This window comes from Telopea speciosissima, chromosome 8 (assembly GCF_018873765.1).
Source record: "Telopea speciosissima isolate NSW1024214 ecotype Mountain lineage chromosome 8, Tspe_v1, whole genome shotgun sequence".
Lineage (NCBI taxonomy): Eukaryota > Viridiplantae > Streptophyta > Magnoliopsida > Proteales > Proteaceae > Telopea > Telopea speciosissima.
Genome location: NC_057923.1, coordinates 49,179,937 through 49,204,807, shown reverse-complemented (window position 1 = coordinate 49,204,807; position 24,871 = coordinate 49,179,937). Strand labels below are relative to the sequence as shown.

Below are 24,871 nucleotides of genomic sequence, written 5' to 3'. Positions count from 1 at the left end.
ACAAATCAGCTAAATGGTCGAACAACATAATTAAGTTTCAAAACAAATTGGCTAAATGGTCGGACAACATAATTAAGAACGGGAATAAAAAAATCTATTCAATTAAGGATTGTCTGAGTGAATTCACTGAACATTAACTCACAATTGGTATTGATTCTTAAGCATTTTATGTGAGCATAAGGGATAACATGTGCAGATGTTTTTAAGGAAACTGGATACATAAGAGCATTTTATCCCCTGTTAGCTTATTCTTGCTAAAAATGAATTTCTTAGCACTTTTACGTTGGCCATGTTTCTGCAAAATTGGTTATCAGCTATCTTACAAAACATGGCAATTGAAAACAGAAGAAAATGAATCCTGGATGCACTTTATTTTATACTAGGAAAGCAGTACAAGATACATTACCAAACTAGAAAGAAATTAGAAAGCTAATTGATTATTATGCAATCAACATTAGATAGTGTTGGAGTAGATAAGGGCAGATAGGTCCTTTATGTCTTTTATTTATGTTCTTTATTATTTCCGCATGATGTAAGGGCAGTTTTGTCCTTAGGATTTATTATTATATAAGACATTAAGTGACCTGCGATACAACATAGAATTCTACCGCAGGTCCATCCTCCCTTTTGGATTTGTGGCTTCTTCTTCCTTTCTCCTCTTCCTTCTTCTTCTCTGTTTTCTTCTTCTAATCTGATTGTATAAATTCTGATATTATAACAGATAGCAAACCACTTGACCAACCAAATGAGTGCTTCAAAAAAGTGTTGACTGCTCAACAGATCATCTGAACTGAATGGTCAAAGCATTCAAGCTAGATCATGGCTCTTTTAACTGATTCGTGGCATATATTGAGGAAATCTTCTGCTCAATATATATATCCAATGGACCACAACTACGCTTGTGAATAAACATGGCATTTAATGGAGATCTCATTTGTGAAACAAATGTAGGTGTCACAAATTAGATCTGTCTTCAGCTACAGACTAAAGCCAATCAAATAAATTAAAGTCAGCTTCCAATCCCATAGAGTAAAAAACCTTAGAAAAATAGGAGTTAAACATTACCTATTGTTCTTTCAAAATTAATCATGAAATATGTGATGACACCAAATAATATTGTTTGCATGGCAATGTATGGAATCTCTATCAGACCCTGCCAACAAGGAAAAGTAATATATTGATTAGTTCATTCAACAAGTACTGTGCTTATACAATAACCGACTCTCTTACCTGGGCTACCGCATAAGGAAATGGAGAGTACATTCCAGCTGCTCTCTCTCTATAGAAGACTGTCCTCTCAACAGAAATAATTGGCTGCACTGTAGAAGAATTGTTGACTCCAAGAAACAAGCTTGAAGCATAAAGAGCACCCATAACCATTAATAAGTTCTCTGTTGTGTCCCTACAAAACATTGAGGAGATGCTACTTGATCAGTTTCAAACCTTAGCACCATGTTGCAATAAGGGAAAAAAGTTCATGATCATAGACTGTTTGATGCAAGACTACATTTGACAGCCTATGTTCCTGTAGGTTCTGGAAGAAGTAAACTATAGGAATAAATGATTGGCATGCTGATATGAGAGAGAGCTCTCAATTGAACTGATTGGACCGGAGGAGAAATGATCGATATGTTGTAACCGATGCCAGAGATAATTTATTTACTAGAGGGTTGAAATATAGGAATTATTCACCCAAAAAAAAAAAATATAGGAATTCTTTAATGATTTACTCGATCAAGAATTCAACCTATTGACTGCCATGAATTTTGTAGATTTGGCTGTAGTTAGAGAGGGCTTGGAAAGCAAGCATTACTAATATAGACTATCCACTTCTAAGATCATACTAGAATCATAGTTCAAAAACTCGCTGAAATTTTGCTAATTTCAACTTGTCCGAGACAAAACAGGAGGCGAAACCCAGAATCAGCACTGTTTTGCCAAAATTTCACTCGAAATCTCACTCATTTTGGTCACAAAAATACACTGTTTCGGCAAAATTTCGGTCATTACGGCCATTCCCCCCCCCCCCCCCCCGCAAAAATGGTCAAGCAAGACTCACAGGAAAAAAAATACACTGTTTTGGTGAAGCCGAAATTTCAGTATGTCACTCATTTTGGTCTTTGACCGAATTTGCCTACCGAAACGAGATTTTGAACTACGATTGGAATAAAACTCTCTATAACCAAAGATAGAAGGGGGGAGGAGTCAAAGCGAAGGAAGTAGTGAACTAAAGCAGATCGGGAAGTAGGTTTTTAGTTTCCAAATAGCAAGGTGGTGAAAATAATGAGGTTTAAATGGAAGAAATTAGGGAGGTAAAGAGAACTCAGGTTTAGATGAAAGATTGAGCAGGGGGAAATAAGAAAGGCTCTCAGATGTAAACGAAAGAAACAAAATTTGAAATATAGCATCAAGAGGGAACAATTGAACAATGTATGATATTCGAAATATTACATCAAGAGAAAGGGGTCTGCTCTCAACAGATAGATGACTGGTTGCAAAGTCTCTGAATTCAGAGAGAAATCAATTCTTGATTTAAAGAAATCAATTCTTAATTTAAAGAAATCAATCGATGAGCAATAAAATTAATGTAACATTATGAAATAACTATCAAATTGAAGTAATATTGAATTCAAGACTAGAATGCAATTCTTAAATACATGTGATGTATGTTACATTGCCTTGACATAAGATGTCATTATCCTTATCCAATAAAGCAAGTGTGATAAGGAAATTCTTAACTAGTAGAATTTCCATGGCCTCCAATTGTTGATGGGCATAAAGGTTTCATAGACCCATTCTTGCAGATGTCGATAGGATAACACCTGAGTTGGTCGATGAGATGATTTGGGTCCATCTCCTATGTGATAAGTAGTAGACATAAATAGTGAGAGTGCACTGCAATAGTTGGCATCATCCCACTATAGGGTAAGTAGTGCTTGTAATGTTTGAGACGTTCCAATTCACGTTAATAAGCTATGATGGAAGCTTGTAATGTGAAAGACCATTGATTCAGATTCGTCCACTTAAATTCAATGGTTCTTTATCATGCATTCAAATGTGTACTTGTACTTTTTTGAAGTTTTATCAATATGACGAACAATATAGCCATAATCACCCTACTTAAAGAAAACAAGTTGACCAGTGCAAATTATGTGGACTGGAGGAGAAACCTAATTTTGGTATTCACAACTGATAAACTCTCCACTGTCCTGGAGCAAGAGTTTCCTCCACTGCCTCACTTTAATGACCCTCAAGAAATTGAGGCATATGACAATTTCAATAAAAATGGCTCCTTAGCCAAGTCATGTGATGAACTGCCTACGGTATATCAGTATATGACATGATGAAGAAGATGAAATCTTTGGCAAGCAGAATCGTCATGCTCGCCTTGCGGTCACTTCAACTCTTCATAGTACTAAGATGGCTGTAGGGACTTCAGTTATGGATCATCTGATGAATATGAATAATATTTTTCAAACTGGAATCCCTTGGCACATCTTTTGATCTTAAATATAAGAATAATGTCATTTTATGTCACTGCCTCCTGCTTATAGAGTTATAGTTCGTTCATTAAGAACTTTCATATAAACAAGCTTGTAGCTGAAATTTTTGAACTAGCCAACATGTTGGAAGAGGCAGAGGTTTCTATTAAGAAAGAAAAGGCAGTAATAATAGCAATGGAGGTAAATCCTTTTAAGTCTAAGGCTAATAAGGGTAAGACTCCGAAGGTCAAGGAAGGAGGAGTGGAGAAAATGAAACCCACAAAAGAAAGTGTTTCCATTGCAGTAAAATTGGACATTGGAAACAGAACTGTCACACTAACCTGGCCTCTCTGAAAAGAAGCCCAAAGAAGGTACTATCGAAACTTTTGTCTTATTTGAATCCAACTTATTGGTAAGACCGACTGATACATTGTTGGTGGATTCCAGGTCCACTACCCATGTTGCAGGTGTTCAAAGAGACAAGAAGGCTATAAAAGAATGAAGTGTCTCAGGATGGGAACAGGAGTACAGCGGCGGCTATAGGATCATTCTGTTTTAGTTTTAAAGGATTGTTATTATGTACCTGATTTTTAGAGGAAAATCATTTCAGTTTCAAAGTTAACTTCATATGGTTATGTGTTTTAATTTGATTTAAAACTTATTATTCGCAATAATGGTAGATTCATTGCTTTTGGGATTTTAGAAAATGGTTTTTATTTTCTAAGCTCAGTTTTAAAAATAAATGAGGTTTCAAATCGGGGTTTGACAAGAAAGCTTGCTCCTTTAAGCTCCACTACCTATGGCACCTTAGATTAGGTCATATTAGATTAGAAAGGATTAACAAGTTATTAAGAATGGTCCTTTAGATAGTTTTAAGGTGGAACCTTACTCAACCTATGAATCCCGTCTACAAGGAAAACTGACTATGAAACCCATTCTAATAGATAAAAGGGCTGATGATTTCTTGAAGTTAATCCACTTCGATGTCATAATTAACTAAATGCTCTGAGGTTATTATTGGGTTAAAATTTCAAATGTGACTTTTTGACAATGGACCACTTGTAATTTTCACAAAAACTAGAAGGCTTTTGATCTTAAATTAATAAGTTATGATATTAGTTTCGGGTATTTTCAAAGCTATTTTCCATGTTTGTCTGGTTTTGTTTTTTGTTTTTAATTCAGCCACAGAGAAATCTGAAGAGTTCCGATTTGTCTTAGTTTTCTCCGATTTAGTTTCCAACTGGTCTAATAGAAACCCTAGAATGATAATACAAAGTTCCACAAGTTTAATGTCAGGAGCATAGCAAGGTTTTTTTTTTCAATGCAATGTTTTTCCCAAATTCAAAACTGCAAAGTAAACTTCGCAGACCTTTATGATAAATCTGTTTCTCCTTTCCCTTTACTCAATTTCTGTTCATCTTCGTTATTCTTATTCTTTTTCAATTACTCAGTACTGTTTTCACATTTTTCTTGTCTGATTTACTTTTAGGTATTGCCAATTGTAGTTATGGTTCCACGGGACATCCTATTTACAAGGATCTTTCTATCATATCCTTTAACAAATTGGAGATTTCCAGATTTGGGATTTGAGTTTATGGAAAGATGCTTGCTTGTTCATAGAAGCAAAGAAAGTCGTTTATTTTCACTGTGAATCTTCACTATAAATGAATGAAGTGAAAAGCATGAGAATAGTATCCTAAGTTACAAGGAACAGTAGACAATCATAATTATAGCAAATAAATTGTTAATACAACAAGTCATTATAAACCTCACCATCAGGGCTAAATGAGAACAAGAAAAATAAATATTACCTTTTTGAACCAACATCCCAAAATATTGAGCCAATTATTATTGCACTAAGTGTAGTAAAGAATAAACGCATGGCATTGTATTGGGGACTTCTCCAATACACAAGATTTTGCTTCCATAAACATATCCCAAATTGAGAAATACTATCTTGTTCATATGTAGAAGCAAAATTTAGAGGCTCAGAACCATCAGGTGGGATGCTCAAACTCTCAATCGAAGCTCCCACTTCCCTACAGTAATGAATTGATAGAATTAGATGTAAAGTGAGAAGTATCATCTAAGAATAGGTACAAGTTAGCAATTTAGAGGAAATACAAACTACATCTTGTTTTCTCAAAGAAAATTGATTTAATTGATTTGTCACCTGTATTGATCAGAGTTCCTGTATATGTGTGCAAAATCTTGACCAATTCTCCGTTCAGCAGCAGGTGTAGTGATCTCAAGCATCCAAGTTGCTGGATTGTAGCCACTGGGAATTGGATAAATTCCACTAATATTCTATTCAAGGAAAGAAACATTGATCAGCTGCTCATTCAAAGCAGCAGAACTTTATGGTCATTCTATCCAATTCTTCCACATCCAGCAATAGAAAATGTGGTTCTCAAACATTCTATAGATCAGATACATATAGTAAGCCAGTGAAAAAAGGTTGAGAGCTGGATCTCGTAAAGCCGATTCTGAATAAGGTTTTAATTCGAATCACGAGGCATCTAATTATCTTGAAGAGTTTATCAAGAAGAGTTTGCTCTGCTGAAAGTGAAACATTCAGGAGAAACAGATGCATATTTCTACAAAATAAGATCAGAATTGAAACACTATCCATATATCTACAAAACAAAACAAAAACCCTGCCAAAACCTACAGTTGTTTTTCATGCTCAACAAGTTTCTACATGGAACTAGGAAAGCACCCTGAAGCAACCGACAGAAAATTCAAAAAGCATCTTAACATTAATAATACTCTGTGTCCTGTGCAATAATCGTCCCCTTTGAAGAAACCCATAGCGTGAGGCATAGTGGTCAAAGCATTAAAAGACCCCTTGTTTCCAAAATTGTCCTTCCATTACTTGGGACAAAATACTTTTCAAAGTAGATAATAAATGCAAAGTCATATAGATGAAAGGTCAAAGTGGTAATCTTCATAAGCACTTATTACTTAATTTGCATTGTGGACAAATGATTTGGGACAGGCAGAAAAGGGTAGAAAGACTAACTTTAAATGATTTTTTTTTAAACCAAACGGTCTAGTGACTGATATACCCACTGGACAAAGAAAATAATAATAATAATAATAATTTCCTGGTCAGGAAGGTAAATCTGTCACTAGGCTGTTCGATTTATGCTCAAAATTTTTGGATATCTTGTGCTGTCGTCCACTAATGCATCAAGTTTCTGTCTGATTGGACTTTGAATGACTCAGAAAAAAGGTTGAAATTGTTAAGTCAACTATCTCAAAAATTTATGGACCGCTGAAAATGCAAGAGATAGAATCCAATACACAGTGAGCCATGTAGTTGATATGGACCTCTAAATCAGAGATGTGGCCAATCCAGAGGACAACTTATGTATACAATGGTAGAACAACCAAATCAGTCCTCAACACTGCCGGATCAGAAAACACTTTACCTAAAATACTATTAATAATTCTAGAAATTTACCAAAAAAAATTTAATAATTCTAGAAATAGTTTTGGTGATTTTATTTTCACAGGTAATAATAGTAATAATCTGCATGAGTTTAGATCTGCTTGGAATCAAAGTCGTATTCCTGTTATTATTTAACCACGCATGTATGCTAAATATATCCTCAGAGTATGAAAATGCTGAATTGCTATCAGTTAAACATGCATCTCACTCAGATATCTGGCCTCATGTGTTCTACTAAAGCCTTGTAGGAGGATTACAGCATGTCACCCTGACTGGGTCAGATTTTCCCTTGGCTAATTGGATGTGCCAATGCATGCATACTCTGTCATCTCATCACACATAACCCATAATAGGAGCCCTTGGATACCACAAAACATTTTGAGGCTGTTGTCTATCCTCTAATAGCACCTGATGTGTTTTCTTTTTGAGGCTGTTGTCTAACCCAGCAACCAAGTAAAGGTTAATCAGGTCTAGTTTCACTCCTGGGAGCTAAGAAAACTACAATGGTACCAACATTAGTTTGATTAAAATCTCATTTATGTAGGAATTACTTCAGGCAAGACAGTAAGTGGTACACAAAGTAAAAATTACAGAATTAAGTTGTACCTGGAAGTAATCAATCATAATTTGTGAGTTCTTACCAAGCTTCCCACCATATATAACTTGGCCCCCACGTTTCATAAGAAGTAGCTGCACCATATACAGAAGGACAGTAAACTCTATGAAAACTCATATTAGTAATTACAATTCTCAATATTTTGGGGACAATTATGAAGAGATGCTTATACTCACCTCATCAAATGCTTCAAATATATCAATACTTGGTTGATGTATTGTGCAAACCACTGTTCGACCAGTATCAACAGTATTACGAACAGTACGCATCACGATGGCTGCTGCCCTTGCATCCAATCCTGATGTGGGTTCATCCATAAAAATAATGGAGGGATTTGCGACAAGCTCCACCGCAATTGTCAGGCGTTTTCTCTGTTCAGTTGATAAGCCAGTATTTCCAGGCAAACCAACCAAAGCATGCCTTAGAGTATCAAGCTCTACTAACGCCATTACTTGTTCAACAAACTCCTACAATATATGGTAATAATGGTTTATTTCAAAGACAAGTACAAGATGCTTATTTAATCACAAAGTGATATCCAGATACTGACTCGTTTACTTTCTTGGCTGATTTCCTTCGGAAGGCGGAGACTTGAAGAGAACAATAACGACTCTTCAACCGTAACTTGAGGAGAATGGATATCAGATTGTTCAACATATCCTGAGATTCGGGCAAAAGTGCCTTGCTCTTTTGCATAACCCGATATCCTAATCTCCCCTTCTATATATCCACCAGTCTTTCTACCAGCAAGCACGTCCATTAGAGTGGTTTTTCCAGCTCCGCTTGAACCAACTAATGCAGTAAGAACACCAGGTGAGAATACTCCGCTCACTTCAGACAAGAGTTGTAACTTCTTTTCTGGAATCCCCTTTTCAGTCATTTCCTATTATCATACTCAAAGAAAGGTTTGTTAAATGCATTCCATTAGAAATTGAAGTGAACCAATCATTCTTGAAAAAATTACCTTCGGCATGTCAACAAAGTAGTTGATGTGATGAAATGTCAATGATAATGGCTGAAATGGAAGAATCATTCCCTTCTTTGCTGCTTTATTTTGAGTAGATATGTGTATCGAGTCAGACAGCTGACTTCTTACTGCATCCGTGAGGTAAGAATTAGTGTAAGCAAATTATGGGGGGAAAAACTTCTGAATTAGAAGTTACAATAGCAGTATCTAATACAAGACAACAAATATGTTGTTGACATGAATTCAAAGAACGTGCACTGACCACCATCAGAATTCTGTTCCATAGCATCAAGTGGAATCGCTGTCTGTGGCTTTCTAAGAGCTGCGGCAAACACCAACATTATGATCGTTTAGAAATGCAATGTATTAGAGAGAGAGAGAGAAGTTACAAGTGCAGGTCAAACATAGAAAAGGTCAACAAAAAGACAATTTGATCTATAAATTCACTAAGTCTTTGCAGACTTACGGTTGAGGTAAGCCAAAGCAAGAGTTAGCACAACATTGAAAACCAGTGCATACACCAATAAAACACCAGCTCCAATCCAATACCAGTAAGAATTATTTGGTAGACCATGTGATTGGAGAACAGAATATCCAACAGTATTGTTTCCATGCATAGATCTCTGCCAAAGAAAGAGTATATGGACAACTACATCAGATGCAATGTTTATCAGAATATAGGGTATTCAAAAATCAAGAGACATATTCATGATTGAGTCCAAAGAGACATGAAAAACTATGAAGCAGCAAAGACCATGTTCAACAAACATATCAAAAGGCCGTAAGGACCAAACCTCCATCCATCTTGTGGCTGTAAATTCATTAACTGAAATTGCACGCTGTGCATATTGCAATGGTGACAACCAAAACATCCACACCCACCATGGCTTGATCATTGCTAAAAACAAAAAACACCAAATTATTATATGAAACTCTTATCACATATCACCATTAAAATTGTCAAAGCAAAATAATTAGATCAACCTTTTGGTATCATAAATCCACCCAACAAAAGTACAATTAGTACAGCTGCAGCTCCAAATGTATTGGCAATGACCATATCTCGTGCAAGAGCACCCATCATCCGGAACAGCCCCAGTGCCATTTGGTGTACTGAAAATAGTAGGAACATGAAGCAGAAAAACCTAGAAACAGTTGAAAGGAGCTGATAAGTTCAAAGAAAACTCAAGGAGGAAATAAATAAAAAAAATGGTAAAGCTGGTAAAAAAAGGTACCTCCCAGTACTAGGGGCAAACCCAACTGTGTAATATACAACACAAGACCATACAACAGCTTCAATGATGGAATAAGGCACACGCAAAAGCCAACTAGGAATGGACCATGCCCAAGCAGGATGAAACAAATTATCTCTTTGCTTATAAAAGATTGGGAGTCGACTTATAATAATAGGTAACTCAGTAAATCCATTAAACATCATATGCACCAGTCCGAAAAACAAGCAAGAAAGATAGAGGTTCCCATTCATCTCGTTTGTAGGATGTATTCTTGTTCGTAGAAACATTGTGCATGTAATGAATCCAACAAATGCAACCTGAAAAGTATATTCCAGTCAATACTTGCAGAGAATTTCCAATCAAGAAACTTATGCTAGATGAAAGCCATAAGTTCCATTTCCTCTGAATAACTAGATAAGGCTAAAAAATGCATGAAATGCCTATCGCAAATCAACCATTTTTAGCTTTTGTAAGGATAAAGCTTTTGATTAGAGCCTTATGTATTCAGAGGATAAGTCATACTGTAGTTTCTAAAAGTTAGAAACCTATTTAGAATGAGTATTTCATCACAAAAATACATAATTTGGTATATCTTTACAAATGTATTGTGTAACATGTTTTATCATTCATAGGACCCACATCATAAAGGAGTCCAAGAATAGCTATCAAGAGATTATAAGTTTTATATTGATGCAGGGGGAAGGTTCAGATCTTTAATAGAGATATCAGATCTAGTTTATAGGGAGGTTAGGGATAGGATAAAGGGAAAAGACGAGGTTTCAAGATCAGATTCTGATCTTGGATGAAGAGAGAAGTTCTAGGCTGTTGGGAGTTGAACAGTCAAGTTCAAAACAGACCACGCTTGTGAGGGATAGGTGAGGGAAGGGCTGGTGTGTTGTGGAAGAGATGAGATTGAGAGGGTGAGAGAAAAAGAAGAGAAGACGTCGAGGAGAGGGAAAGAGGGAAAACTCACCAAAAATGTGAGGGAGAGGGAAGGGACTGCTTCAATGCAGCTCTGGCCACCAAGGCCCCAACTTTTGTTTCATTCAATAATTCAATTCAACATGTTACAAAAGGTTGGATACATGGGTATTTAAAGAAAAAAAAATGACTCTTGGACTTTAATAACTCCTAAAACCTAAAACCAAGAAACATTAATGACTAGCACACTATTCTAAACTAATTACTCACCTAGACACTAACTCCCATAAAACATTAAACACCAGCCTTCAATCTCTTGGACTCCTAATCTAAGAATTTAAAGAGACACATTAATACACCTAGGAATACGAAAAGACAAGTACCGAAAGAAAAGAAAAGACACATAACTAGAGACTCTAAAATTCTGGAAGCCTCAAGGATTGGACCACATGGGCCCGACAATCAAGGGAAACGCAAGGGTTGACCCCTGGCCAACATACACCACGGCTGGGCTTGGTTTTTGGCCCTTCAGTTTGGGTCTAGTTCTGATGTGGACCAAAAAAGCATGAGGGATCTTCTTCAGGCTTGATATTGCATCATATATGGTTTGAGAAATATTGATGTGGCTCAACCAAATGAACATTGTGTTCAACAAGAAGGGATAATTTTGAATTTGAAGCAAGGAGAAGGAATTCTAGGGTTTCAGTAACTCAATCAAATAAATAAGTTCAGCAAATGAGGTATATGTTCCCAACAGATGAACAAGAAGAAAATTTCTATCAGTTATGGTTGAGAACCGTGGGATTAGAATATTAGCATCTTACATTAGATTACATTAGGGTTACTTTATTTTTTCCTTTTTACCCCTAGGGTTGTAAATACATTATAAATAAAGAGGACTTCTATCATTAATGACAAGTCACATCATTCCTCAACCTCTGATTCTGAACTTGGTATTAGAGCCCAAAACCCTAGAAAGTTTTTCTCGTCCTTCGCGTTTCTCTTCTCCACCACCGCCGCAGCCTGTTGTAGGCCATCGCCTCGTCATCTAGCATGGCAAATGACACCTGAACCATGAACCTCTGGTTTTCCTCTCCATCACGCCTCCCACACAGCGCATTCTCCCACCACCGCGACCACGCTTTTCAGTCGCCTCTTGCCGTGCCGCCCTCTATCCGCTGTGCCCTTCCCGCCGTGAGCAGCAAACCCTCTAGTCGCCTCTCCCGGTGCTGCCACCACGCCTTTGTATGCCGGCCCCTATCACTAGTGCCGCTGGGACATCCAATCGTTACGCCTTCTGTCAAACGTGACCCAAGTAGTCGTGCCTCTGTTCGCCGGTGCCATCGCGCCTCTCTCATTGGCTCCTCTTGCCAGCCTCCCTTGCCGCTGCCTCTATTCACTACGACTCTTGTGGCTTTCTTCTCTTACCTGTTTTTCTAGTTGTAGAGTGATACTCCCACTTTGCAGTTACCATGGCTGATGAAACGGCTAGTGCTACCTCCATTGGTACGCCCTCCATTGGCACAACTGAGGTGCACCCACTTGATCGTTCAAGTAACTCTAGGCATCATACTCTCCAACCTGGCCCCATCAAGATAAATGGTCAGAACTACCTCACCTGGTATGTCTTCTCACACTCCGGGGACACAATTACTCTGGCCTCATTACAGGAGACACTTCCAAGCTGATGGATCCTATTGCAGTCACCACATGATCATCTAATGATGCGTTGGTTATGTCTTTTCTGCTCAACTCTATGGAACCATCTGTCAGTCCCAGCTTTGTTCTCTTCAATTTTGCCAAGGAACTATGGGATGCAGTTCGGCAGACCTACTCACAGGCAGGAAATTATGCTCAAATATATGAGATACGACGCCAGATTTGTAGCACTACTCAGAAGGATCTCTCTCACACTGCCTACTATTCTGCTTTGAGCACCCTTTGATAGCAATTAGACTTCTATCATCATGTTCCCATGGTGCACCCTGATGATACTGGTACATTTCAAAAGGAGAGGGAGATGGGAATGTGTAAATGATTTTCTGATCGGCTTGAACCCAGAATATGATCAAGTTTGGGTACAGATACTAGGGAGTGATACATTCCCTACTCTTCTTCTGGCATATAATTTTGTTCAGCATGAAGAACATTGACTGACTGTTATGATGCCTCAAGCTATGTACGGTCTGCCTTGCTCACTACACCACATGCACCTCTCACTACAGATACTTCCAAGGCTCCTTCTACACGGGAACCCATGAAATGTGATTATTGTGGTCGTCCTCGTCATATATGGGATACTTGTTGGAAGCTCCATGGGCATCCTCTGGGTGGGCGTAATCCTAAATAGGGCAGCACTCATTCCCAGGCTCATCTCTCTGAAGCACCTGACAATTGCCCTGCTCCCTCTACTACAGCACCTTTCTCTCCGGACCATATTGCTGCCATCCAAAAATTGGTGATACAACTGACTACCAGGTAATTTCCATGTCTCTTCTACGAGTCCCTTATGGTTGATTGACTCTAGTGCTACTGACCACATGACTAGTAACTCAGAGGTCTTCCGTACCTATTCTCCTTGCTCTGGCCGGGATAAGGTACGCATTACTGTCTTACCAGCAGATTTGGGATTCCATTTCCTTTGAAATTAAGGCGAAATTATCGTCTGTCCCTCCTTCCACTTGTCTTGATACCCCAAGGAACAGACTCATTGTTGTCTCCTGGGGCCTTCTCTCTTGTTGGTTCCAGCTCTTCCCTGTGAGGGCTAGGTTTCGGATTCTTTGTTTTGTTGCTCCCCTTTTGAGGCCCTGTTTTTTTTTATCCCTCTTTGGTAATGAATTTCTTATTCACCCAAAAAAAAAAGGTACGCATTACCGATGGGTCTATGTCCTTCATTTCGGATAAAGGTTCAGTTTCCTGTTCTTCCCATCTTTCTCTTTCCTCTATTTTACATGTTCCCACATTATGTGCAAACTTATTATCCATTTACCACTTAACTAATGAGTTGAATTGTTCACTTCACTTTTTTTTACTCATTGCGTGTTTCAGGATCTAGTGACGAGCACAACCATTGGGTATGGTCGGGTCCGTGATGGTCACTATTACTTGGAATCTACACCAATAGTACCACTCCTATCTTCAGCTCACACCCTTCGTTCTGATAGCGCTTTGACAAAGCTTCGTCATTGACACCGCTGTTTGGGAGACCCTTCTTTTCATATTTTACGTTCTATGTTTTTAGACTTAGTTAAAATTTCTGGTTTGGAACAACTTCATTATAATATTAAAAGTATATTGCCTTTTCCATTAGTAATTCTGATATATGGGGTCCTTCTAGGATTGTTGATTGTAATGGTTTTCGTTGGTTCATTATATTTATTGACAATTGCACACGACTCACATGGGTTTACCTTCTACATAAAAAATCTGATGCATTTTCTTGCTTTCAATCTTTCAATGCCATGCTTTGAACTCAATTATATGCTACTATTAGGGTTCTTCGAAGTGATAATGGTACAAAATATATTGATAGTAGTTTTCAGCAGTATCTTGCTTCCCATTGCATACTCTCCCAAACTTTTTGTGTTAGGACACCAGAGCAGAATGGAATTCCTGAAAGGAAAAATCGTCATCTTCTTGATGTTGACTATTGGTGTCCCTAAAACCTATTAGGGAGATGCTATCCTTACTGCTGCCTACCTTATTAATAGGGTTCCCTCTAGTGTCCTGAATTTTAAGACACCTCTCTTTTCTCTCGTACCCTACCATTGCCTCCTCCCTTCCTCTCAAAATATTTGGGTGAGTCTGCTTTGCCTATAATTCCTCCCTTTCTCGATCTAAACTAGATCCCCGAGCTCTTCGGTATATCTTCCTTGATTACTAGGCCTCTTAAAAGGGTTACAAGTGTTATCACCCTCCTTCGCATTGTCCCTATGTCACCATGGATGTCACTTTCCATGAGTCTAAACCATATTTTATGACACTTCTTCAGGGGAAGAGTCTTGAAGAAGAGTTGTTGTTACCAGTAGTCTCTATGGTTATTGATAGTCTTCCAGTTCCAGTTCAGAGGGAGCTTCCAGATCCAGGGGAGCCCACGATTGACAATACCAGTGGTGAGGGGAAGACATTGGTTCACTTTGCTCTTGGTCTAGAAATGATAACCTACAATCGTAGTAGATTCAAGAAAAAGGTACCATGAACGACCAACCATTACCCATTGTGACGCTCCTACCAAATTTGCCTTCACTATCAGGTAATATCTCTCCTACTAATGATAATGTGCCAGATCTTGCTAACCCTATGCATGATGACTATCCCATTGCTATTAGAAAAAGCATTCGTTCTTGTACTCAGCATCCCATTTCCCACTTTGTTTCTTACAAATCTTTATCACCCTCCTACCTGGCCTTTGTTTCCTCTTTGTCTTTTGTGTCTATTTCACAGGATTGGAAAGAAGCCATTAAAGATCTAAAGTGGAAGGCTGCCATACTAGAAGAAATGCAGGCCTTAGATAAAAATGGTACCTGGGAACTTGTCCCTCGCCCTTAAAGGAAGAAGTTGGTTGGATGCAAATAGGTGTTTACAGTCAATCAAAGGGAAGATGGCACCATTGAGAGATACAAGGCACGTCTGGGTGCCAAGGGCTTCACCCAAACCTATGGGATAGATTATCAAGAAACCTTTGCACCTGTGGTAAAGATGAATTCAATTAGGGCATTGTTGTCATGTGCTGCCAATCTGGGATGGAACCTTCAACAGTTGGATGTTAAAAATGCCTTTTTGAATGGAGACCTTGAAGAAGTCTACATAGACTTACCTCCAAGTTTTGCTTCCCCATCTACTACTAGCCGTGTTTGCAAATTGCAAATTTCCCTTTATGGACTCAACCAATCTCCTAGGGTGTGGTTTGGTCATTTCCTGAAAACCATGGAGAAGTTTGGATATCAACAAAGCCAAGCTGATTATGCTCTGTTTGTAAAAAGAAGTGGTGCCCAAATTACAGCCCTCACCATGTATGTAGATGAAATAGTAATCATTGGGAGCAACGATGCCCAAATCTCCCATCTGAAATCTCTATTAGCAAAGGAGTTTGAAACAAACAATCTAGGTCCTCTTCGTTACTTTTTTGGGATTGAAGTTCTTACAAGGGAATTTTTATTTCCCAACGGAAGTACGTCTTGGACCTTCTTGAAGAAACAAGAATACTTGGATGTAAGCTTGCAGACTCTCCTATTGAGGTTAATCACCAACTGTATAGTACCATGGGATCCGGTTGACAGAGATCAATAACAGAGACTCGTTGGTCGGCTAATTTACTTGTCTCATACTAGACCTGATATTGCCTATGGGCATTGTTAGCCGGTTTCTCCATGATCCCAGGACATCTCACCTTAATGCCGAGAACCGTATATTGAGGTATTTGAAGTCTGCCCTTGGGAAAGGTATTCTCTTCTCTAACAATGGGAACCTAAGACTGAAAGAATTTACTGATGTCGATTGGGCTGGGTCTGTTGATGATCGGAGATCTACTTCTGGTTATTGTTCCTTCCTTGGAGGTAACCTTGTCACATGGAGAAGCAAGAAACAGTCAATTGTACCATGCTCGAGTGATGAAGCGGAGTAGAGTGCCATGGTCCAAGGGATTTGTGAACTTATGTAACTTAAGGGATTATTGAGTGATTTGGGAGTTACTTCTGAAGATCCTATGCACCTCTACTATGACAACAAGGCTGCCAACGGTATTGCTCATAATCCAGTCCAGCATGATAGGACAAAAAACATTGAGATTAACAGACACTTCATCAAAGAGAAGCTTCGGCAAGGAATTATCTGTATACCTTTTGGTAGTTCTGTTAATCAGCTTGCTGATGTTTTTACGAAGGGTTTGAATTGTAAGGTATTTCATCCAATGGTGTCCAAGTTGGGCATGTATGATATATTTAGACCAACTTGAGGGGGAGTGTTCAGAACCGTGGGATTAGAATAGTAGCACCTTACATTAGGATACATTAGGGTTACTTTATTTTTTCCCTTTTTACCTGTTTACCTCTTTAGGGTTGTAACTACATTATAAATAAAAAGGAGTAGAGAACCTCTATCATTAATGACAAGTCACATCATTCCTCAACCTCTAATTCCGAACTGTTATAGAGAACAAAATAAGGGCATTGCATCCCTAGTAGTGCAAACATATAGTACCTGCATTATCTAATGTTAGAACCGTAGGGGTATTTTAGACCCGTTTCTTATGTTTTTTTATGTTTCTATTATGTGGGCTTTAGTTCCACATTGCTTATTTGTACTTTTGTTCTCTATTCTCATTGCTATAAATAAAGAGCTTGGGATGGTCATTAATCATCCAAGCCTTACTCTAATTCTAAATCTGTTAACATGGTATCAGAGCAGGTTTTGAATTAGGGTCCTCTACCTTCTATTTTCAGCTCTTTCTTTCTCTTCTCTTCTCTCTTTTCTTCTTTTGTTTTCTATTCTTCAATAGGGCAGCACTGATGAGGTGATCCATAGATCCAGCTGCTGCCCTTTCTCACCTCATTCCTTGATTCAATAAGTTTTTCGATATCAACAACACCTTGGCTGCGATATTTGAAGCTTCCCATATTTGATTGATTCCACCGCAACTGTAAGGAATCAATCTCCCTTATTGAAGACCAAGAACTGCAGCAGGTTCCTTTGTTGAATTTTTTTTTATCTAAGATCTGCCTTGAAGACCCCCTAGATCGATTTCTCCAAAAACAGGGTTTTTTTTATAACCCTAACAAATATCTATCTAGGGGCTGCTGTCCTCTGTTGGGACTGATATTTGGTGGTGCTTAGTCTCTTCTAGACCCACACTCGAGCCAAGTTTCAGCTCAATCCAGTGGTTTTTTTGCGGGTTTCTCTCCCTACATCGATCTCAACAAAATCAGGGTTTTTCTCAAAACCCTGAAAAAATCGATCTCAGGGTTTTGAGCCTCTGTTGGTGCTGATTTTTTTGAAGGCTGGTTCTCCACTTATAAAGACATATCTGCCCCAAATTTGAGCCTCAACAATTCATTTTTTGGGCCTATTCTTCCCTATATCGATTTCAGCCTAGCAGGGTTTTTTTTCTTTCAAAACCCTGAAAAAATCGATCTAGGGGCTACACTTGTCTGCTGCTACTGATATTTGGAGACACATCTTGTGACATTGAAAGGGGATTCTCCTCCAATTTTCAGCCTTTAATTTGGAGGATTTCTTGTGTTTCTTGTTACCACAACCCTTCTCTACGATTTGGTTTGTTCTGCTGCACTTATGGCTGAATCTGAAGTTTCTACTGGAACTTCTACTGATAATGGGTATAGTAGGAATGATACCCGTAATCTTCTCCCTAATCCTATCAAATTGGATGGGAGCAATTATCTGATATGGTCTCGCTCTGCCTACTTTGCCATGGGCTTACTGGCCATGGGCTTACTGGCCATATTGATGGTACTACTGTCATGCCAACTGAAGCTGGCCCTTCTCTGACCAGGTGGATTTCCAACAATGGTGTACTTATGTCCTATTTGATTGGCTCAATGCACTCAGAGTCTCAGACCTTGCCGATGGTTTTCTTCTCGTTGATACAGCCCATCAAATTTGGTTTGCTGGCAAGGAAACATATGGACAGCTCGGTAATGATGCACAGGTTTATGAGCTCCAGAAGAAGGCCAATAATTCTACTCAGGGGGAGTTATCTGTCTCAAAATACTACGCTACTTTGAGTAGTCTCTGGCAACAATTGGACCATTTTTCTGATTACCATCCCACTACAACTGCTGATATCACTGCATATAAGAAACATTGGACAAAACCAAGGTCTATGATTTTTTCGCTGGTTTAAACATGGAGTATGACCAGATTCGTGTTCAGGTATTGGGTCATTCTCCTTTTCCCACACTTGAACAATCCTATGCTTTGGTCTCCTCTGAAGAGAACCGTCGGGCTGCTATGCTCCACCCTCCTGTTACTGACAGATCAGCCCTCCAGTCTAGTACCCAGGCTACTCCTGCCCCTGTCGGACATGTTTCTCTTGGTGATTCTACTACAGGGACTGTTACTTGTGAGCATTGTCACAAGCCTTACCACACCAAAGAGAAGTGCTGGAAACTTCACGGGAAGCCAGCTGACTTTGAGGCTAAACGGGCTGCCAAAAAAAAGACAAAAAATAAGGCAAACCACTCTGAATCTATTCCTACAGCCCCGGCTACTAACACTGGCCTATCCCAGGATGATCTACAGGCTTTCCAACGTGCTAAGGTCTTCCGCCGCTGCTGCCTCTACTACATCAGCTCCTGCCACCTCTTCTGTTCCTTCAGGTTCACACTTTGCCCGGTTAGGTATTCCATTTGGTGGTCATTGTGCTTCTGTAGCTTCCCATCCTTGGAACATAGATTCTAGGGCTACGGATCACATGACTGGTTCCTCTAGCCTGTTCCATCAGTATTCTCCCACTTCTGGGAAAGACAAGGTTAAAGTAGCTGATGGTTTTCCTCCATATCTGGAAAAGAAATGATCAACTGCACTTCCTCCCTTACTTTGTCTTCAGTTTTGTATATTCCTAATTTTACTAGTAACCTTCTTTCTATTAGTAGTCTTACTCGTGATCTTAACTGTAAAGTGACTTTTTTTCCTTCCCATTGTGCTTTTCAGGATCTGGCCTCTGAGAAGACAATTGGATTGGGTAAAGTGCATGGTGGCTTGTACCTACTTGATGATGGTCGTCTCACTCCACCCCCGTTACCATCTCCACATCAAAACTCCTTAGTCTCTTCTGAAATTTACCAATGGCACTCTAGATTAGGTCACCCTCCATTAGGAATATTAGCATCTTTATTTCCTACTTTGGTCAAATCATGTGATACGACCGATTTTTTTTGCGAGGCTTGTGTTCTGGCCAAACAGACAAGTTCTACTTATTCGGTTTCAAATAAAAGGATTTCTTCACTTTTTCAATTAGTGCATTCTGATGTTTGGGGCCCTAATTGTAAAACTTCCCTTTCTGGTCATCGTTGGTTTGTTTCTTTTATTGATTGTCATTCTAGGCGTACATGGGTTTATCTTATGCACACTAAGAGTCAAGTTTTTTCCTGTTTTCAGCATTTCCATAGAATGGTCCAAACTAAGTTCTAGGCTAATCTCAAGGCTTTGAGAAGTGATAATGGCACCGAGTATAAGGAACACCAATTTCAGAAGTTTTTGGCTAATAATGGGATTATTCACTAGACTAGTTGCGTCGATACCCTAGCCCAAAATGGTGTGGCTGAAAGGAAGAACCGACATTTGTTGGAAGTGACCAGGGGGTTGATGTTTTCGCGCCATGTCCCCTCCCAATATTGGGGGGAAGCTATCCTCACTGCAACCTGTCTCATTAATCGGTTACCTTCTCGTGTTCTTGACTCTCGCAGTCCGGCTAAACTTTTCCTTGGGAATTCCACCTTTATGGTTCCTCCCAAGGTGTTTGGTTGTGTGTGATATGCCAGAGACACGAAATCTCATGGTAAACTTGACCCTCGTGGGTTGCGGTGTGTTTTTTTGGGTTACTCTCCAACCCAGAAAGGTTATAAGTGTTACCATCCCCCTTCCCGTCGTACTCTGGTCAGTATGGATGTTGTTTTTTACGAACGTCTTTCTTATTATCCATCTCCACATCTTCAGGAGGAGAACTTTGGTTCTAGTGAAGATGTGTTTGTGCTTCCTCCCCTTGAGGCTCATCCTACTTTGGAGCCTATGGCTGCTATCCAGCCTACTTTGGAGCCTACTTTGGCTGCTGCCCTTTCTTCCATAGGGGTTCCTTTACAAAATGAGCTTGTAGAAAATAATGATGGTCATGTTCCTAGTCAGGGGGAGTTGACTCCAGTCCAGAAGGCCATCAGTGAATTTCAGAATAGAATAGACAACTCGAATGTTATCACCTACCAAAAGAGATGCTCCAAAAGAGGGTAGCATCAATCCACTGTGGCACCCATACCTATCCAATTGCCGGCTCAGGATCCAGATCCTCGTCCTCCTCCTGGTGAGACTTCTCCTTCTAAACTACCTATTGCTCTTCGCAAAGGTACTAGGACTTGCACCTTGCATCCCATTTCTCGCTTTGTTTCTTATAGTTCTCTTTCTCCGTCTTTTCGTGCATTTGTGTCTTCTCTTTCTTCTGTTTCTATTCCTAAAAATTGGCAGGAAGCCTTTACAGATGGAAAGTGGAAGGCAGCTATGTTGGAAGAAATGAAAGCCTTAAGAAAAAATAATACTCAGGATCTTGTAGATCTTCCTCCAGGGAAAAAACCAGTGGGATGTAAATGGGTGTTTGTGGTCAAACAGAAGGTTGATGGCACTGTGGATCGGTATAAGGCACGTCTGGTTACAAGAGGCTTCACTCAGACATATGGGATTGACTACCAAGAGGCCTTTACTCCTTTTGCAAAGTTGAATACAGTTCGGGTTTTGCTATCTTGTGCAGTCAATCTTGGATGGGATCTACAACAGCTGGATGTGAAGAATGCCTTCTTAAATGGAGAACTTGGTGAGGAGGTGTACATGGATATTCCACCAGGGTTTTCTTGTGATAGTAATCAAGGTAAAGTATGCAAGTTGAAGCGAGCACTTTACAGGCTGAAGCAGTCACCTAGAGTTTGGTTTGGTCAGTTTCACAACTCACAAGTCCATGATTTCTGTGGGCTATAAACAGAGTAATGCTGATCACACTCTCTTTATAAAGAGGGTTGAAAAAACGATCACTGTTCTTATAGTCTATGTGGATGACATTGTGGTTACTGGCAACGATGGTGATGAGATCAACCGGTTGCAGAAGTTTCTTAGGCAGGAGTTTGAGATTAAAGATCTAGGGAAGCTATGGTACTTTCTAATGATTGAGGTTGCCAGGTCTTCTAAAGGCATCTTTCTCTCCTAAAAGAAGTATGTCCTAGACTTGTTGTCTAAAACTGGTTTGTTAGGATGTCACCCTTCAGATACTCCTATGGAGGCTACTGTTCTTCTCAAAGAAAAGGAGGGTGAACCTGTTGATAAAGGCCGGTACCAAAAACTAGTGGGGAAGCTGATTTATCTCTCATACACACGTCCAGACATTGTTGTTGCTGTGAGTACTGTGAGTACTGTGAGTCAGTTTATGCATGACCCCTATCTCTCATATGGAGGCTGTCCTTCGGATTCTTCACTACTTGAAGTCAACTCCTGGAAAAGGCATTCTTCTATCTCCTCATGGTCACCTACGGATAGAGGCATATACTGATGTTGACTGGGCTGGTTCTACTGATCGGAAATCTATCTCTGGGTATTATTCTTTCGTAGGGGGCAATCTTGTCACTTGGCGTAGCAAGAAACAGAATGTGGTGGCTCGGTCTAGTGCTGAAGCAAAGTTTCATGCTATGGCACAGGGCATTTGTGAGTTACTTTGGCTGAAAGGCTTGCTACAAGACCTTGATGTTCCTGTTCATCTTCCTATGATGTACTGTGATAACAAAGCTGCAATCAGCATTGCTCACAATCCAGTACAGCATGATCGCACCAAGCATGTTGAAGTGGACAGACATTTTATCAAGGAAAAATTGGAAGACGGATTAATTTGTGTTCCCTTTGTGAAGTCTACTGATCAGGTTGCTGATATTTTCACCAAGGGATTGTTTGGAAAATTGTTCCATCCTAACCTAGTCAAGTTGGGCATGATTGACACATTTGCTCCAACTTGAGGGGGAGTGTTAGAACCGTAGGGGTATTTTAGACCCTTTCTTATGTTTTTTTATGTTTCTATTCTGTGGGCTTTAGTCCCACATTGCTTATTTGTACTTTTGTTCTCTATTCTCATTGATATAAATAAAGAGCTTGGGATGGTCATTAATCATCCAAGCCTTACTCTAATTCTAAATCTGTTAACATCTAATGTTTCTCCTTAAATAGGAGAAGACGAACTCATGTAAGGGATACAACGCGAGAAATAAAGGAAAAAGAAGGGATGGCAACAGTGTAGAGAGAGAGATCAATTCAACTGGACAAGTTTTAATGAATATAGAAAAAGATATTTTGCAACTAGATAAAGTCTTAACAAAATGAATTTCATTTCATGTTAATCCAGCATTTAGTTGAACTGTGTAAAGTTGTAAGCTTGAGAAGCATAAGATGGAAAGTAAAGCATACTTGGCACGTTCTGAAAATATAAAGGAAACTGTTCCTACGAATCAGCAAAACTTCTCGTGCAAAACACGCTTTGAAGAGTTCCCATTTTGATATGGCAAAGTTTGTCTTGGCAAGAGCTGAAGGAAGATTCTTGGTTTTATCATATGGAACTTCAAGAGTGGAGTGCAAAGAATGTCCAAATTCAGAGTCCTTGAATGCATCTGCAATCTTTGAACCAGGAAGAAACACATAGGGTTTTAAAGAATCAGCCCAATATTGTGCTTGATCCTTTCTGGAGGTAACCTGAAAACACAACAAATTTAAATCACACAAGAAATTGAAGTGGGCAAGAAACACAAGCTCCAATGACCTTAAATAACAATACCTCTTGAAGAAAATCTGCGATTCCCTTACGCGGTGGAAGTTTAAAGCCTAATGATTCATAGAACCTCACTGCTTCTGATCGAGGTCCTTGATAGACAATATGTCCTTCAGATAATAGTATAAGGTCATCAAACAAATCAAACGTTTCAGGTGCAGGCTGAAGAAGAGACATCAAGACAGTGCCTCCCATTTGGTGAACAAAGTTTCCAGTGCATTTTACAATTTGGTAGGTTGTTGAGCTATCAAGACCAGTAGATATTTCATCCATGAAAATGGTTTTTCTTGGCCCGACAACCATTTCACCTGAATTTGGAAAACAATCAATTAATAAGATTATTCACAGGGCCAAATAAATTCCAAGTTCATACCTTCGGATGAACAAGGAAGCTGAAATGAGGACATCAAAATTGATGATTTGTAAGGCTAGAAAGGCAGGAATATGGTTTTTTTCTTCACATAACAATCATTTCCCTTGAATTTGGAAAACAATCAATTAATAAGATTATTCACAGGGCCAAATTAATTTCAAATCCAAACCTTCTGATCATAGAGTGAGGGAAGCTGAAATGAGGAAATTGAAATGGACGTCTGGTAAGACTAGTAATGAAATGAATGTACTAGCCAAAGTTAAGGGTAGCAGTAATACTAATAGGTACAAGACTGGAGAAAATCACCTGAGATGGTTCATTCATGTGGAAGAAAGACCAATGACTGAACCAGTTAGGAGGAATGATACAATGCAAATTAGAGTCTCAAAAAGTTCAAGGCCAAAGTGAAAGTACTTAGATCTAATAATGAGAAAGATATTAAGGCTTTCAGTTTGACAGAAGATAAGAATGGAATTTGAATATCATGCTTGGGGTGAGATAATGCTCTACTGAGTTGAGTTGAGTCTGATTAAAAGCTCTTCTGAGTTAAGTTGACTTTGATATATAGGCAACGAGGGAAATTTTTTATTAAGAAGAAAAAGGGAACAAATAGAAAGAAACCATGAGTAATTATAGAAAAAACCAATGTGTTGATATCAATAATGAAAAGGATAATTCCGTTACCAGTAGTGACTCGCTTTCTCTGACCACCTGAAACACCTCTGAGCATATCATTACCCACTAGTGTTTCTGCACAGATATCAAGACCTAGAACTTTCAAGATGTAATCTGTAGAAAGACTATGCTTCTTGCCACTGACAGATGATGCCTGTGCAGTTCAGTTTATTTCAGAAAAAGACAAGATGATAAACCAAACAAAAAAACAGAAAAGTTAAATGGGCATTTTTTAGTCTTGGTTTGAATGAAAACCTTCATATATGCATCAATTTTTGTACTGGGGTGTATGTTCTTTTCCTTCTCCAGTTTGTCCAGATCTTTCAAATACCCTGCAATTATCAAACAAATTTATCATAGAACACTTTTCCGGAAATTAACCTTAAAGCTTCAATGAAAGATAAACTGATAACTGAAATCCCAATATTCGTTCTTTCCTTTCCTGGTGGTCCTAAAAGGGGAAGAAATTTAGCCAAGCTCTTCAGATTTTTGGTACATAAAAGCATAAAAAGGAGTTGATGCAAAACCACCAAAAACAAAAGCCAGCCATAAATTTTACGCTTTCACTCATTGTTTGACTACATTCGAGAGGCTGATAATTAATCCACCAATGTTGGTAGATTCAATC

The 24,871-nt window shown here is 39.0% G+C and overlaps 1 protein-coding gene across 2 annotated transcripts in view; it reads right to left on the bottom strand.

The window, feature by feature from the left end:
- Positions 1 to 24,871, bottom strand: part of LOC122670747 (ABC transporter G family member 31-like) — a 51,522-nt gene that overhangs the window by 15,858 nt on the left and 10,793 nt on the right. For both annotated transcript variants that reach the window (XM_043867724.1, XM_043867725.1), the window contains 17 exons: positions 24,499 to 24,575; positions 24,253 to 24,397; positions 23,202 to 23,503; positions 22,838 to 23,119; positions 9,755 to 10,071; positions 9,504 to 9,664; positions 9,314 to 9,417; positions 8,986 to 9,142; positions 8,782 to 8,841; positions 8,517 to 8,653; positions 8,103 to 8,435; positions 7,729 to 8,019; positions 7,543 to 7,626; positions 5,656 to 5,789; positions 5,294 to 5,521; positions 1,231 to 1,402; positions 1,066 to 1,153 (listed from right to left, as the gene is read on the bottom strand). In XM_043867724.1, the coding sequence (XP_043723659.1) occupies positions 1,066 to 1,153; positions 1,231 to 1,402; positions 5,294 to 5,521; positions 5,656 to 5,789; positions 7,543 to 7,626; positions 7,729 to 8,019; positions 8,103 to 8,435; positions 8,517 to 8,653; positions 8,782 to 8,841; positions 8,986 to 9,142; positions 9,314 to 9,417; positions 9,504 to 9,664; positions 9,755 to 10,071; positions 22,838 to 23,119; positions 23,202 to 23,503; positions 24,253 to 24,397; positions 24,499 to 24,575 (3,072 nt within the window). The remainder of the gene's footprint in view (positions 1 to 1,065; positions 1,154 to 1,230; positions 1,403 to 5,293; positions 5,522 to 5,655; positions 5,790 to 7,542; positions 7,627 to 7,728; positions 8,020 to 8,102; positions 8,436 to 8,516; positions 8,654 to 8,781; positions 8,842 to 8,985; positions 9,143 to 9,313; positions 9,418 to 9,503; positions 9,665 to 9,754; positions 10,072 to 22,837; positions 23,120 to 23,201; positions 23,504 to 24,252; positions 24,398 to 24,498; positions 24,576 to 24,871) is intronic.